The sequence below is a fragment of the Podospora pseudocomata genome, chromosome 6, assembly GCF_035222375.1.
Source record: "Podospora pseudocomata strain CBS 415.72m chromosome 6, whole genome shotgun sequence".
NCBI lineage: Eukaryota > Fungi > Ascomycota > Sordariomycetes > Sordariales > Podosporaceae > Podospora > Podospora pseudocomata.
This window is the reverse complement of record NC_085890.1, coordinates 350,997-366,800: the sequence shown is the minus strand read 5'-3', so window position 1 is coordinate 366,800 and position 15,804 is coordinate 350,997. Positions and strand designations below refer to the sequence as shown.

Below are 15,804 nucleotides of genomic sequence, written 5' to 3'. Positions count from 1 at the left end.
CACTCACTGTACAATCGACATGGGAAGTTGTAAGACCATCAGCCTTGGGGGTTTCTACCTACGCTACTACCATTTTCGCCGAATGATAGGTAACTGTCACCTACCTTACTGCAGGATGACGCGGCAGTTTGGCTGCCCGATGCCATGTCGACCGTTTTGCCCCATTCCAATCAGCAATGCGAACCAGGTGTTTGGGCAGCCTTGTCATCATGCACCCCCCCTCAACAAAGGGGTACGCCTTCGTCGATACCGAACTTATCAGAGGCGACCCAGACGAAGGAAACATACCATGGCAAGGCGCAGGGCAAGCTCACACGTGTTGTGAACCCCATCGGCAGGCACTCCTGTGGCCAGGTCTTGTCGGAGAAGAAAGTGGTGAGCTGAGGGAGGTGGAGGGTTCTTGGCAAGGTACCCATGATGTTGTTTGAGGTTTTGGCCCCCGCTCACCCCCTTTCTGGTGAGACGATGGGATCAAAGTATTGGGTACTTTGCTCCCGCCTGAGTCTCGGGTGCCTCCGTTGCTGATACGGTACCTTGCAGGAAGCTGTTGCCACGCGTGAGCGGCCGACAGGACGGAGTTTATCCAGGGGTCTGGTTCTGTTCCTGCATTAGCTCACCAGCAGACCCCAGAACACCACGCAGGGCAGAGAGGGAGCTGCAGCAACTCCTCCAACTCCCACTCGGTCGGTCCCGTCTTTAGCTTGCTGCTGCTGCTGCATATGGCAAGTCCTTTTTTTTTCTTTTTCTTTTTCTTTTTTCTTTTTTGGAATATTGTCCTTCTTCAGCAGCGACATACATATGTACAACTCATCAGTCGGGGCTGGCTCTGGCTATGTTGGACAGCTGGTGCGGCGCATCGGGACAAGCGGCCACACGGAAGGCTCAGATCGACCATGCACCGTCATGCAGGCGCGTAATGGGAAGATTGGCAGTTGAGGGAAGATTTCCATTCACGCACAGGCGTCCACTCACGGTGCTGGGCATTGCATTTGTGCCTCATCATGTGACGGCCGAACGTGTGTTCCGCCAGCCAAGGATCGTCAGGTTGACAGCTCGATGTTTCTCGTCTGCATCGAGCAGCCCAGGGTTGCTGCCTGCACCCATTTGCGGCCGGAACGTGTCAAGTGAAGCTCTGCCTCTACGGTTTTGAGACAGTGTTGATCCCACATTTCAGGTGGCGCATATGAGCCCAATCTCGCTGCGATTTCAAGATTGGCGAAGAACAGCACTGGACGAGAGCTGGTCCGTTTTTGTGGCCATCTGTCAGCATCCCTGGATTGACCTCCGTTACGAGGCAGCAATGGCCCCATCAGCACAAAACGGAGCAGGTGGCCTGTCGAGCTGTCTGTTGCCCAGCACTCAGATCCAAATTTCCAGAAGACCCAACGGAACATCAACCGCGATGAGGCTAAGCCCATTTCTGCAAAGCCTGCCACAGGGCCCGGGTCACCCGGGTCGCCAAACTCCACTGCGCATATCGTTTTTCTGCACGTCGCAATGACGCAGAAGGAAGAGCGAGCAGACGATACGGTGCGGGCTATCCGTATTCTCGGGCGATGCTGTCATCTGCATCTGCATGCCCTGGTGATATCAGTGCACACTCTGGCCGCGAACCTGGCCGCTGCCCGGTGTTGGGCGTGTTGTTGTAGTGTACTCCGTATGCGATGCAGGAACGGGGAAGCAATCCGGACGGGCGGGTCCTCATGGCGCATGCGCGGGCCGGACCAGGTCTTGAAGAAATGACACGGACGCTCAAATTTCTGCAAGCACTTGGAAAAAGCGCACGCGCCCCTATCATCACCAGTGAACTCTTCTGGAAGCATTTTGGGAACCTTGCAGACATGGGCCCTAGGATCATCTGGATCACCTGGATCACCTGGATCACCACCATCAACAAAGCCATTTCATTCAATCAACTATCGCCAATGATCGCGCACAGGCTCACAGGGCAACCATTCACCAATTCCAGCAAAATGGTTAGCAGCAAGAGTCACTTCCCCCTGGTCGGCTGTTGTGTTGCATCGAGCGGCGGTCATCATCATGACTTTGACTTCCAACCGTCCAAACGGGGATATCATTTGTTTGGGACCGGCCGGGGAAGCTTTCCGCTTGTGCCATTCTTGGTAATATCGGTTTTTTGGTTTTTTTTTGGTTTTTTTTTTCCCCCTTCTCTGGTTCTGTTCCCTTTTCGTTATCTTGCTCCGTTTGCTGTCATCGTCGCTCCTGGGACGAACAGCCGGCTGGGCATGTGCTCGGCATGGAAGCTAACCACGTTTTGGGAGGCGCGTTTCAAGTTGCTCTGTGAACGCGATCTGCACTGCGAAATCGCGTCCCGCCCGTTGATACCACCATCTCTCAAAGGCCCGAATGCTCGGTATTTCCTGAGGCTTGGTGTGGGAAGGAGAGTCATCGTTCTGAAGCACGAGGTAAGGGAAAGAAGCAATGGTTGCCTCTGGATCATTACCCTGGGGGGTCACGATGCGAGATGCAAGGCGGATGCGATGCGATGCGATGTGGGTGGTGCGTATCCAAACGCAACCACTCAAAAGAAATCTGGGGGATATGCGACGGGGAAAGACGGCTCGTGAAATTTGGGCTTGAATATTTGTCCTGTTCATCACCGGCCGGCCCTGACATGTTGGCGAGCTGGTAGCGAGAGCGATGTTTTTACGACACACACCCATCATCGCCCGTGACCACCACTGCCGCTCCTGCATTATTTCTTTACTCTATGGCCTCATCATCCTGTCCAAGGCACAGGTAGATTTACCGTCATGGCGGCCACCTTCCTCATGCCCCTTTGCCTTTGAAACCTCTTTTTCTCCCGCTCCTCCCACATTCATGGAACATGATATTTCGCTAATCTAGGCGGATGGACTGTCAAGCAGGTGACTTTTTTTGACTTGCCTGCCCTGGGAACACGTCTCCGATGCCACACGCGTGGGAAGACGCTAACTAATAGAGCCCCATGCTGCCGATATTTCTTTCCCACCGAACCCCAGATCCCAAGAGAGAAAGATGGGGGGACGCCGGTGGTATGATACCTACCCAATCCTAAAGCTCAGGCCGTCTCTGTCCCTTGATTTCTTCAACAACAGCCTGCTTGATTCGGGATGTGAACCCGTTCTGTACACTCTTTCTCCGTATTAACCCCAGAACAGCCAAACAAAAAAAGTAAAACTTCAACTCGGCGCTCACGGGTTTGTCTACCGAACAGGCAGTTGTTAAAAATGTTCCAGCGTGCTTTCTCCAAGTGAATTCCACACCTTCGTCTCACCACCAGCAGCCCACTGCGTGTCCACCACGGTCTTCCCGTGCAAAACTCCACAGAGACCTAAAAAAGATCCCTGCCTGTCGGGACTTTGTTGTTTGACCGTTTTATTTTATTTTTTGGGGGGCTGCGTGGTTGATGGCGGGTGTCATTCATCCCAAAGAGGTGTCAACCCCGGAGCTATAATACCCTGCCTGATAGCACCCGACGGGTCGACCACGCCCGGGGCTAGAAGGTGAGAACCAACAGGAAGGAATGAAAATTTTTCCAAACAACAGCCCTGTTTTGTCTGGGCAACCAGCCAGTCGGTTGACAAGGCTGTTTCGTGGTGGTGTACGGTCAGACCTCTCCTCTCACCTTCGGTGAGCAGGAGGTTATGCTCAACGATAACTTTTTTTCTTGGATGAGTTATTACTCAGAGGATTGGTTCCCTCCGACTTTTGTGTTCACCTTGCTCCTTTCACTTTGTACCGGTCGTCATGGGTACCGTTCTCGGCTGCTCGTGCCGAAGGAGTTGAAACGGTATGGGCTGGTGAGGGTGTGAAAAACGAGTTTATCACTCAGGGAGGAAGTAACTTGCTGAGTTAGAAGCGAAAGCGACCGTGACATTTGACTGGTATGTTTGACACCTGTTAGTTTGTTACGGGACTTGGAAGGCTCACGATGTCGCTGCGAAGTGCTGGTGGGTTATATGGAGACACTGGTGATGGCATCGCGAGACTAGAGGGTCTACACCATGAGTGATAAGGAGGAATGAATAGAGGGTGATGTGTTTTGTTTGTGACGGGATCGTGACGGCTTGGTGAGCAACGGTGTATTCTCGTCATTGGGCAAAGGGTTGGGTGGGAGGTCGGTCGTTTATGATGCCCGGGTTCCTCGCATGATGTCTTTCCAGGGCTGAGAACTGGGCAATTCTGCACATCATACTCTGCCACATCGAACTTTTTGACGAGAAAGGAAGTTACCTAGACCCGGGTGGCAGGAGAGTGTCGGCTGGCCGTTGAAATGACTTCTACTGCACCTAAGGTATTGAGATGCCTCATCCACAAATAGACCATTGGGCAAGACAGCCATGCTCTTCAGATGCCCTGATACCCAGAGCTTCACTCGTGGTTCAACGTATAGAAATCCAAATTCGACATATAATTGGAACTGCCTCATAGGGCATGATAGGTTTTGCAAGCCATATAAATCTAAGCAGTACATGCATATACTTCCTCGAGTAAAAGATAAATAGGCAAGCTCGAGAACAAAGACCTAAAGTAGGTGAGAAGACCTCGAAGCCTGGAGCTTGATGGAAGGAAGAGAGGTATGGCTTTGAGGATATATTGGTAGCTGTGTCTTTCATGCATTCTGCCTATAGCACAATAGCTTTACAGTTACAAACAGAGTTCAAAACTGCAGTCCCTTGGCCAGTCATTAAGACAAATACAAGATAGAATCATCCTCTCTGGTGTTAATAATCATTTTAATAGAGCCAGATCCAAGCCATAGTGGTCAGAGCCTGGGACTGACAAAGCTCACGTTTTGAGAATAAACTCATCTTTAACTTGGGCAAAATGTTGAGTGGGCAAGCTGTTAGGTTGACCCAGATCATCTTGGCTCAAACTGCCTACATGGAGGAATATCCTCAGGCTCGCACATGTTCAGGCACATGGTCACAGCATATCCCAAAAGCTCATAGCTCAAGTTCAACTCCAAGCTCAAGCTTCCCACACGACCAACCTTTCGAACCCAGGCTTCCTCACAAACCCAAGTGTTGCCAGCTTGTTTCCAATCCCAAGCTCGAGTCAGTGGTGCTGCTCGCCCCCAGGGAACACCTCTTATCAACCTCCACAAGACACAAAGCCGTACACTACACATAAACCCACCCTGGGACATGCCACACATAGAACAATGGGTATAACCTTGCCCGGCTAGCTCAATCGGTAGAGCGTGAGACTCTTATGTACAGAGTACTCCGATATCTCAAGGTTATGGGTTCGACCCCCACGTCGGGCTCAATTCCCGTCGATGCGATTCGATCTCTCCTTCTCATTAGGCCAGTCATGATGTCTTTTTGTTGTTTAGGTTTTGTGGGCTTGGTGGCCACCTAGCTGGCGTTGTGTTCGGGTTTTCTCTATGACATATAGCTGGGTTGAGGTTGTCGGTCTTATCTTTTGTTAGATGTGCATTTTTCAGCTAGATAAAGGTAGCTAGTGGTTGGAACCTAAGAGGTGTAAGGTGAGTGGTTAAGGTGTCTAAGAAGAAGAATACACTAGTATATAAGATTTATTATTGTAGCTGAACTTCAGGCATGTATGCATACAACCCTCTCGCTTGATGAGGTCTAGGTTGGGGGAATGATATCCATGCCTTTTCTCATGATGTCTGACTCGAAACACCATCGCGGGTGGGTACAAGCTACAAATTGAGGTACAAGGTCCACCTTTAAACATGTAACAACCCTAAAAAGCATCAGTGGTTGAGTGGTAAAATCCATCGTTGCCATCGATGGGCCCCGTGTTCGATTCACGGCTGATGCATAAGTAAAGACTTCTCTTTTGCCCAGGTTTTCAGCCTATCTATCTGACTGGCGATACATTTTTTGCCAAGTTCTTTTGTCGTTTTGATGTTTCCATGGCAATCTACGAGATGCTATAGAACAGCATTCTTTCCTCGCAGCATGTCTACCCGACTGATGATGAATACTTGTGGCAAGGAACGTTAAATAACATCCCGTGGGCGGATGTTCGCACGTGCTGTTCCCGAGCGGCCAGGAACATTGTCCTAGATGCTCTGGTTCCTTCCGCAGAATGTTGAGGACCTAGACAGCAGGGGCTGGTTGCTCAAGGACGGGAAAGTGCGACAGTGCTTTCGACGATCGAGAGGAAGGAACCTACCTACGCAGTACATGACTTGTGTGGGTACATGAACGCTGGTTCTTTCCAAACCCGGCATCTCACTATTGCATATGGCGGGGAGAAGGTCAACACGCACCCTCTTCAACCTTTAGAACTGCGAGCTGTGGGCATCTCGCCTAGGTTTTGTGCCCATATATCTCCAAGAAACATGGCCACCACCTGTTCCGCGAAGCGTCAACCGCCCCCAAGTTCCCCTTTGCTTCTAAAACGGAAACGGACCAAACTAGAGCCTGAGCCTCCGAGGTTGGGAGAGGAATCCAACATTTGGCCGGCACATAATGGCTGGGCCTCTTCATCTCCCCCGAGGTCAGCGCTCTTGACGGTACGCTGATAGTCAGGCTTTGCTGATTGTATAGGGACGGGATCATAGGAAGCGGGAAAAGTCTGAAATATCTGACTCTGAGGGAGACCCTCTCGATTTGTCCGGAGAAGATGGCTCTCAGAACACAGCTAGGAAGCGTGATCCTCAAGAAATTCTCTCTGATATCCTCCCATCGATAGAGATCTCGCCCACGAGGTCAAGCCCTCTGGAAAAACATCACGCTTGGCAGCAAGGTACAAGTGAGATAGAGGATCTTATTGAGGACGACCTTGGTGAGGAGAGTTATTCTACCTGGGACGAGGATGCAGTACATACCGAAGACCGGGCGAACGAAGACGATGAGAAACGCGAGGACTGCAGAAATGAAGACAAGGAGGATTGCAGGAGCCGACTCAGTACACCAGATGTGGTTTCTTGAGAACCTGGGAAATATGGCCTACTCATTCTTGTCGTTGTAAGTCTAATGTGGTTTTCGAGGCCTACAATATCTAAGTAGTTTAGCTAATCGAGGTATACACGAGGGTCTGTAACGGTCAAGCTATGCTCGTAAAGAAAGAAAGAATACCCTCTATGTTGCTCACGAACCAGACAGGTAGTGTTTCTAGTAGTAGTCATATCAAAAGATAAGGCGGTGAAGTCTTGCTTCATGGTGAGTGGAATACACTACTCTCCTAATTCAGGTTGATATTAGGTATATTGTCCATCCACTAACACCCTGCACTAATGGTGAGAGTGAGATGCCATCAACAGCAAGATGAAGAGCAACAAAAGTCAAAAGAAAAATACAAAAAATAACATGGTCTTAAATGTCGTTCAGACGGGAATTGAGCCCGACGTGGGGGTCGAACCCACAACCTTGAGATTTCGGAGTACTCCTTAAGAGTCTCACGCTCTACCGATTGAGCTAGCCGGGCAGTGGCTAACGATCAACCATGCTTCGTTGTTAGATTCAGCAGTGGGAGAAGGGTTAATGTGAGGGAAGAGATTTTTCTTGTTGTGCGTGGGTGGGTGCGGGTTTCTGGGAGGTGTGTGTGGGCACTTGCTGGGCAATACCTTGAAAAGTTGAACCAGGGATCCGGAGCCAAGGGAGCATTTTTCAGGGTTGGCGCTGTTTGTGAAAGCACGAAAACCAGTAAGGTTTGAGGGAAAAGGATGCCGTGAGCTTCAAATGTCTCTTGTTTTAGGGCTTGGTATGCTCAAAAGTGATTTGAAGAAGCGAAGTAAAGACTGTAAACTATTGATTAACATAAAGTCTGTTTAAGCCCCGAGTCCTCCCCGCAGAGCTCCGGCCCCATTCAGAAACCGGCAGTGGAGCCCCGGGGTGGGGCCGTAAGCTCACCGTCGGACCAGTGCGGGGCAGGGCGCAGCTTGCCTGAACCCGTCTCTCTGCCTCGTCAACGCAAGCTGCATGCGCAACGTCAAGCTGTCCAGCAGTCCAGTTCCACACGGAGCTATCAACCAACACTATTTCTCAACATCACCACTTCCAACCGACAGTGCCACGATCTCAATTTCACAATATCCAAAACCGCACAAATCGTATAACCACAGAGAAATAGCCCAGCAATGTCTATTATCCAACAACACACCGAGTCCTCGCTCACCGATGCCTGGCGCACCATCAACATCGATGCCCTCGACCCCGACTCCTCCCAGAACTTCCCTCTCTCCACCCTCCACCCTCCCCAGCCCGAATTCTCCGACCAAGACGCCCGCAACCTCCAGTCTCAGATCCGCCAGCTCCTCCAAGCGGGCGATGCCGAGGGCGCGCTGCGGTCGGCTCTCGAGAATCCAATTTACAATGCTCCAGATCTGGCCAAGGAAACGCATCTGCAGACCGTCATCGAGGTGCTGCAAAGGATCAAGGTGAACGAGATGACGCCTCTTTTGCAAAAGATCTACAATGATGATAGGGGTAGCGAGAGCTTGGACGTGTTGATGAAGTACTTGTCAGTTATTGTTGGCGCAAAAAAGGGGGCGAGGCACATGCTGACATGATGTGAATAGGTACAAGGGTATGGCGGCCACGTCGAGCGGTATCTCCAGCCAGCACACCGGCAACGGCCCGAGAACACCAACCAAGTTGATGACGCCCCAGGCAACGGGGTTCACTCAGATTGGCAACAGGTCCGGGATAACATCCGGAGACTCCACCGGCGCCGCCATGAGCGTCTTGCTTAGTTGGCATGAGAAGGTGGTGGATGTGGCCGGGCTGGGGTGCATTGGGAGAGTCATGACTGATTTCCGGAGGGTATAAGACAGTTGCATTGTACATGCGAATTCCAGGAAACAGGCGGATAGAACAGTGTAGGGGAATATTTTTACAAGGCGTTTTCATGAGCGACAGGCCAAAATACAATGACATTGACGACGATGTTGAGTCGTCATCTATTTTGTCCCCAACACATCCCTTAGATTGATCTCTCCACTGCCCCTCGGCAACGGCTTTGGTTGATCCCCTCCTTCTTTCCACCCAATCATGTGTATCACCCTGAATGTCGCCGGTAGCCTCACAGTCCCGTCCTCGACCTTGCTTCCATGAAGTTCCCTATATATCCCCTCCGCTGCAAGCAGAACATCCTTTCCAATCGCACCCACCTCCCTCCCCAACACCGCATTGCCCTCTCCCATGGCCTGGAGGTCCTCCATCAACGCAAAAGTATCAGGGTATTCCACCACAATGTCCTCCACATCCACCGTCAACATCTTGAACCCTGCCTTCCCCAGCAACCCCCCGACATCCTTGACATCCGCCAACGGCGACACATGAACGCCAATCCCGCCCCTCCTTTCCTGCTCCGCCAGCTGCAACGAAGTCCTCAGCTCAAAAAGCGTATCACCCCCCAGCATGGCCCCAATAAACGGGGCATCCGGCTTGAGAATCCGGTTGATCTGCCCCAACACACCAGGGAGATCATTGATCCAGTGCATGGACAGGCTTGACAGCACCATGTCAAACGTGTTGTCCTCCCACGGCAAGGGGCCCTCCTCGTACGGCAAGACAACACGCTCCATGTTGATCTCCTTGTTGAACTCGAGCTCCGCGTCCCGGAAGAGAGCCTTTTGGCTCGAGTCGGCAGCGACGAGCTTGCCGATTTTGGTGGCCAGGGGTGGGATGTCCGCGTCGGGCTGGGAGGGGTCAGGGTTGGGGTTTGTGAGCGCGCGGGCGAGGGAGTTGGTGTAGGCTCCGAAATCGAGGGTCAAGGGAAAGGTTCGTTTTACGTCCTGGGGGGTGGGTAGGTGGTTAATAAATAAATGGAACATGAAGTGAGATTTAAGGTGTCGTGAGGGTAGGGAATACCAAGAGTCGTTCGGCCACGCGCATGGCGACTTCATCTTTCAGATAGTCGGCTTGTCGGCTGGCTTCAGCGTTGGAGGCGGCGCGCTCGCGCTGGAGCCATTTTGTGCGGTTGTTGAAGACCTGGAAGGAGGTGGGGATGCCAGAGGTCTGAAAGGCGTAGGGTCTTTTTTGGTGTGGGATTTTTGGGACTAGGCGGGATGACAGTGGCCTGCGAAGGGCTGTTGGGGAGAAAGGGGTCAGCCGCATTCTTTCTGGGTGAATGCGCAATGGCTATGGCGTCGCATCTTGAGGAAGCAAAAAAGTGAGGTTTGCAATCCGAGGACTGACATTGGAGGCGCCAAAACGTCATGGACGGCGGTTAATTATGGGAAGCTACCTTCTTTAGGCTTGGCGTGTGACGGACAATAACCGGCATCCATTCTCTCTGTATGTGGTTCCTTAAGACTTTAGGTCAAATAGATATTCACAACTACGACCGTATAATATGTCCTCCATATAAGGCATCCAATGCTTTAAATAATTATACATGTGTCAAGATAAACCAAGAAATGAACCTCCAACTCCTCGCTCGCATGCCTGTTAATACCAACAATCATGATTTCTGTCAGGCACGGCCTGGACTAGTCTGTCTTTTCCCAGATACTCATCGACCAATCGCCGCCACACACTTCTTTCCTCCCCCTATTGTTGCCTGGGCACTTGACGCTGCAATCCCACTCGTTTGCTTTGGCACTAGGAGTGCGCTCCTCTATTCTGTTGCCACAGTAGCAATCGATGCCAATCTCAGTGCCGAAGTATTTGAAGCCCGCGCAGATGCGAGAGCACATAAGGTTCGTCATGGAGCTGTTCCCCTTTGCCGGCTGGTCAATCAGCAGGCGCTGGGTATCGTCGTAATAGCAGCCAACATAGCGGTAGCCATCAACAACGACATTGGTCGAGTAAGATACCGGCGCACTGCTTGTTTGCGATGGCGGCGGTGTTTCGGTACCGGTGCTGGTATTGTCGTCGATGGGTGCAATCTGGTCGTTCCCGCCACTTGTGCTCCCTCCGGCTATCGCGGCGACATTACTGGCGAGTGCTGGGTACGATGTCTCGAGCGAGGAGATCTTGCTTCCCAGTAAGCCTCCAACCAAAGCTAGCGCCGCAATGACAAGGAACAGTAGTCCCGTGGTGACGAAGAAGAGAATGCTCAGTCGAACACCGCATATCCTCTTTTCCTTGGGCTCGACGGGGTCCTCAGCGCCGAGAATGGTGTGGGACTGCGGGTACTGATTTTGGTAGTATGGCTGCTGCTGTTCGTATGACTTGAAATATGCTTGGGTTTGGTGTTGGTGGACCTCAGGAGCATCGCCCCCTGGAAGAATAGCTACGGGATACTGCAAGGTGGTGTTAGGTAGGCACTGTCTAGTTGGTAATATATGGCAACGGTACTGACACTTCTAGGATCCTGTTCCATGATGGCGAGTGACTGGTGAAGCCCCAACTTGTAATCTACGGAGAGAAAGGAAGGAGGATCGGTGGAGAAGGGAAGGAAAGGATAAAAAGCCTGAAGGAACTTGTGCTATCTTCTATCCCGACGCGGCCGGTGTGGACCTTTAGCAAGATGTTTTTTTGGCATGATCAATCAAGAAAAGAACCGAGCAGGCCAATCAGCATCGGATCTTGAGATGTGGTTGGGTAGGTAGCATTACCGCCGCAACTGTGCCTCTCTCCTGCATTGTCAGTTGGACCATGCCAGATTAGGGACTCGCGTCTTCTAACTAACAAGCATAGTGTGCAGTAGTGGTTTCGATTAAGCGCCCTCAGCCGCGCCAGCGTGCATGATGAGGATCTGTCAGGTCAGCTTTATCATTTATGATGGCAATGCCGAACGGACAGTAGGTAGGCTGTGGACTTGTAGTAGAGAGTGCAAAAGATACTATTGATTCGTAATATGATCCCTTGGTGGCGGTCGTTTTACTCTCTCTCTCTAGCCACTGAGCCAGGCTCGAGAATAGCAGGTATCAAGTTTGTGCCATTGCGGTCTCATTGGGCCTCGACCGAGCGGACCTATGCGCGGGGAAGATAAGTATTGTAGAAATGTAAGAATAAGGGACCAGATGAAACGAGTGTACATCGATGCCCAGTTCGTTGACAAATCTGTCTGGGACAGTTTCACCTCATCTGGGGAAGTGAATTGGTCTGTGCTGGTTCACTCACGTGCTGTATCACCTGACTGTACACTTGGCCATGACCAAGTCTTGAGCGCGCCGTCCACATCTCGCGTTTGAGCATGGACAGGGATCAGAGCAGCTGCGCCAATGCGACAATGCTCCATCTTTTTCCAGACCCTCCAATTCCACAGCAACCCCCCTGAGCCGACCCGACCGCATCCCGACGACTACCTCGAGGCGACGCATTGTGAGCCAGCCACTGTCGCCAGCATCGTCGACCGTCGGAATTTTAACAATATAGACGATATCATTGTCAACACCACACGTATCAGTTCTCGTACACCCAGCCTTAGGCATTTGGGGCTCTGAGATGCAGCCGGCCGATTCCCGTTAGCTTTCGATCGATTCGAAGCGCGCTCGAACTCGACCAGCCAGAAACCACACTGTTGCTGCTTCCCTGCTCCGCTGTCTTTGAAATCCAGCCTCCGAAACCTCGACTTTCTCTGTCGATTTCGCTTATACTTGAGCCCTTCGTCTAGACTAGTCGCGTGACGGGGATATTGAAAGCTGGGGGGATTACCAGGCCTTGACGGCATTACCACACTACACTGCATTGCATTGCAGACGTTACGCCCAGCTTAGCTTGCATCATACAAGAGCAGAACAGAGTTGAGGATATCACAAAATGGCGTCTTCAGGCCCCACGGGCTTTCTGGGCCGATCCAGCAGCAGCAATGCCAATATGCGAGGACTAGTGCAGTTCATTGCCGACTTGCGCAATGCGCGTGCTCGAGAATTGGAAGAGAAGAGAATCAACAAGGAACTGGCCAATATCAGGCAAAAGTTCAAAGGTTTGCGACCCCTCTTTCCGATCACATGTATTCTATAAGCCCACACTGACATGGCTGGCAGATGGTAATCTGAGCGGGTATCACAAAAAGAAATATGTTTGCAAGCTTCTGTACATCTACATTCTGGGCTGGAACGTCGATTTTGGACACCTCGAGGCAGTCAATCTCATCTCGGCAACAAAGTACTCGGAGAAGCAGATTGGGTATTTGGCAATGACCTTGTTCTTGCACGAGCAGCACGAGCTATTACACCTGGTGGTGAACAGTATTCGGAAAGATCTGATGGACCACAACGAACTGTTCAACTGCCTTGCACTGCACGCCATTGCAAACGTGGGTGGTCGGGAGATGGGCGAGGCCCTTAGCGGAGAGGTACACAGGTTACTGATCTCACCGTACGTATCAGGCAGGGGGTTGTACTCCTGCGCACATCTACGTCTCGTTATTATCTCGCTAACATGTACGTAGCACCTCGAAATCTTTTGTCAAAAAGAAGGCGGCGCTTACCCTGCTCCGCTTGTACCGAAAAAATCCTGGCATCGTCCAGCCTCAATGGGCAGAGAGGATAATACATCTTATGGATGACCCGGATTTTGGCGTGGCATTATCCGTTACCTCACTGGTCATGGCTTTGGCCCAGGACGACCTCGAGCAGTACAAGGGCGCATATGCCAAGGCCGCCGCCCGCCTGAAACGGATCCTTATCGACGGGGAGTACGCCTCAGACTATCTGTACTACAAGGTGCCTTGTCCCTGGCTCCAGATCAAGCTCTTGCGACTCCTGCAGTATTTCCCACCTTCCGAGGACAGTCACGTTCGGGAGATGATCCGGCAGTCCCTTCAAAGGATATTGGACCTCGCCTTGGAAACGAACAAAAATGTACAGCAAAACAATGCGCAAAATGCTGTTCTCTTCGAAGCCATCAACCTCATCATCCACCTCGATACTGAACACGCTCTCATGAAGCAGATATCTCAGAGACTGGGGCGATTTATCCAGTCGAGGGAGACAAATGTTCGGTATCTAGGTCTTGAGGCTATGACGCACTTGGCCGCTCGATCTGACACCACACTTGGTCCCATCAAGCAACACCAGGAGGTGATTTTGGGATCTCTCAAGGACAGAGACATCAGCGTTCGACGAAAGGGCCTTGATCTCCTGTATAGCATGTGCGATCACACAAATGCACGACCAATCGTGGGCGAGCTTCTTCACTACCTTCAAAACGCCGATTTTGCAATTCGAGAAGAGATGGTGCTAAAAATCGCCATTCTGACGGAAAAGTATGCCACCGATGTCCAGTGGTATGTTGACATCTCCCTGCGTCTCATCGCCATGGCAGGAGATCATGTCAGTGATGAGGTATGGCAGCGTGTCATCCAAATTATCACCAACAACGAGGAGCTGCAAGTATATGCTGCCCAAAACATTCTTCAATACTGCAAACAAGATCACTGTCACGAGACATTGGTCAAGATTGGGGCCTACATCCTCGGAGAGTTTGGTCATTTGATTGCTGAAGAGAAGGGCTGCAGTCCGATCGAGCAGTTTATTGCATTGCAGAGCAAGCTCCCCGCCTGCGCACCAGGGACTCGTGGCATGATTCTGTCGTGTTTTGTAAAATACGTGAATCTGTTCCCCGAGATCAAGCCACAGCTCGTCAACGTCTTCAACGTCTACAGCCACACGCTTGACCCTGAACTGCAGCAAAGAGCTTGCGAATATTTGACACTGGCAAGTATGCCGACCGACGATCTTCTCCGCACTGTTTGTGATGAGATGCCACCGTTCCCAGAGCGCGAGTCGGCCTTGCTTTCCAGGCTACACCGGAAGCATGCGAACACAAGCGATAAGAGGACGTGGATCGTGGGAGGAAAGGACGCCAACTCGGACGCCGCTGAGCTCACGCTGGCCAAGAATGGAAGTCTTAGAAGGACGTTCACCAACGCCGGTACCAAGCCAAACGGGGGTGCGGCCGGCGATCTCTTAGGTCTTGACATGAACAATATTGGCCCGGCAGAGGCAAAGTCAATACCCAATCTCGCCAGTGCCGCTCACTTGTCACCCAACTGGGAGAAGGGCTTCAACCGGCTTCTTCTCAAGCCAGATGGCGTTCTTTACGAGGATGGCCAGCTCCAGGTTGGCGTGCGGTCCGAGTACCGCGGTCAGATGGCTTGCCTGATTTTGTACTTTACAAACAAGACTCCGGCTCTTGTTGGATCGTTCACCACGACGCTTGATTTGGACACGTCAGAAAAGACCAATCTGACATGGGACGTCAAGGGCCTTCCCGACACGACGATTGCACGGGGTGCTCAGGCCCAGCAGGTCATTATGTTTGAAGCCAAGAAGGTTTTCGAAAAGAGCCCAACAATCCGGATCAGCTACCTGGCCGGTGCGTTGCAGGCTCTTACCCTCAAGCTTCCTGTCACTCTCCACAAGTTCATGGATCCTGCCGAACTGACTGCTGAGGATTTCTTCAAGAGGTGGAAGCAAATCGGCGGGGCCCCTCGTGAGGCACAACAGGTGTTTGGGTTGACAACTGCTGCCAAGGACCAGCAAAGGGAACTCACCGACGGCTTCATTCGAGATGTCATCAAGGGTTTCAGGTGGGGGGTGCTGAACAATGTCGACCCTAATACCAAGAATTTTGTGGGTGCCAGCGTTGTGCACACGAGCGAGGGTGGGAAGATTGGCTGCCTGCTCAGACTGGAGCCAAACTACGGAACACAGGTATGTTTTCTCTTGTCTCGGCCTGACACATCCACCAAGGGCTGGAACACGGTGCTAACAGATACACGACAGATGATTCGCCTTACGATCAGGGCTACTGATGACAGCGTACCGCCTGTGATCCTGAAGCTTATGGAGGGCAGGCTTGCACAGGGCCTGTCAACGGTGCAGGAGAGACACGGGCCACCGCAAACCGTGAGCGACATCTCAGATTCATTTAGGAATATAATGGTTCGTTGAACGAGGAGAGGGGGGTTTGGGTGGTGATG

At 51.7% G+C, this 15,804-nt stretch overlaps 4 protein-coding genes and 3 non-coding genes across 7 annotated transcripts; 2 read left to right on the top strand and 5 right to left on the bottom strand.

Moving 5' to 3' along the window:
- Positions 1-5,181: 5,181 nt before the first annotated feature.
- QC762_0090170 lies at positions 5,182-5,272 on the bottom strand. Its single transcript has one exon. It is a non-coding gene; the product is annotated as a tRNA-Lys (tRNA).
- Positions 5,273-5,725: 453 nt separating this feature from the next.
- Positions 5,726-5,796, bottom strand: QC762_0090160. The gene has a single exon. It is a non-coding gene; the product is annotated as a tRNA-Gly (tRNA).
- Positions 5,797-7,323: 1,527 nt separating this feature from the next.
- Positions 7,324-7,410, bottom strand: QC762_0090150. Its single transcript has one exon. It is a non-coding gene; the product is annotated as a tRNA-Lys (tRNA).
- Positions 7,411-7,640: 230 nt separating this feature from the next.
- Positions 7,641-8,869, top strand: ARC15 (arp2/3 complex subunit). Its single transcript, XM_062892094.1, has 2 exons — positions 7,641-8,445; positions 8,504-8,869. The coding sequence occupies exons 1-2, from the start codon at positions 8,063-8,065 to the stop codon at positions 8,751-8,753; spliced, it is 633 nt and encodes a 210-aa protein (XP_062740168.1). The 5' UTR covers positions 7,641-8,062; the 3' UTR covers positions 8,754-8,869.
- A 15-nt stretch (positions 8,870-8,884) lies between these two features.
- QC762_604000 (uncharacterized protein) lies at positions 8,885-10,043 on the bottom strand (the record flags this gene model as incomplete). The annotated part of the gene is made up of 2 exons (XM_062892093.1): positions 8,885-9,721; positions 9,798-10,043. 2 exons carry the CDS (start codon positions 10,041-10,043, stop codon positions 8,885-8,887), a joined length of 1,083 nt encoding a protein of 360 aa, XP_062740167.1.
- A 374-nt stretch (positions 10,044-10,417) lies between these two features.
- QC762_603990 (uncharacterized protein) lies at positions 10,418-11,914 on the bottom strand (the record flags this gene model as incomplete). The annotated part of the gene is made up of 2 exons (XM_062892092.1): positions 11,233-11,914; positions 10,418-11,173 (listed from the first exon to the last, which is right to left on the bottom strand). The coding sequence occupies exons 1-2, from the start codon at positions 11,251-11,253 to the stop codon at positions 10,418-10,420; spliced, it is 777 nt and encodes a 258-aa protein (XP_062740166.1). The 5' UTR covers positions 11,254-11,914.
- Positions 11,915-12,076: 162 nt separating this feature from the next.
- QC762_603980 (uncharacterized protein) lies at positions 12,077-15,775 on the top strand (the record flags this gene model as incomplete). Its single annotated transcript, XM_062892091.1, has 4 exons — positions 12,077-12,801; positions 12,863-13,196; positions 13,270-15,535; positions 15,608-15,775. The coding sequence occupies exons 1-4, from the start codon at positions 12,636-12,638 to the stop codon at positions 15,773-15,775; spliced, it is 2,934 nt and encodes a 977-aa protein (XP_062740165.1). The 5' UTR covers positions 12,077-12,635.
- Between the last annotated feature and the right edge of the window lie 29 nt (positions 15,776-15,804).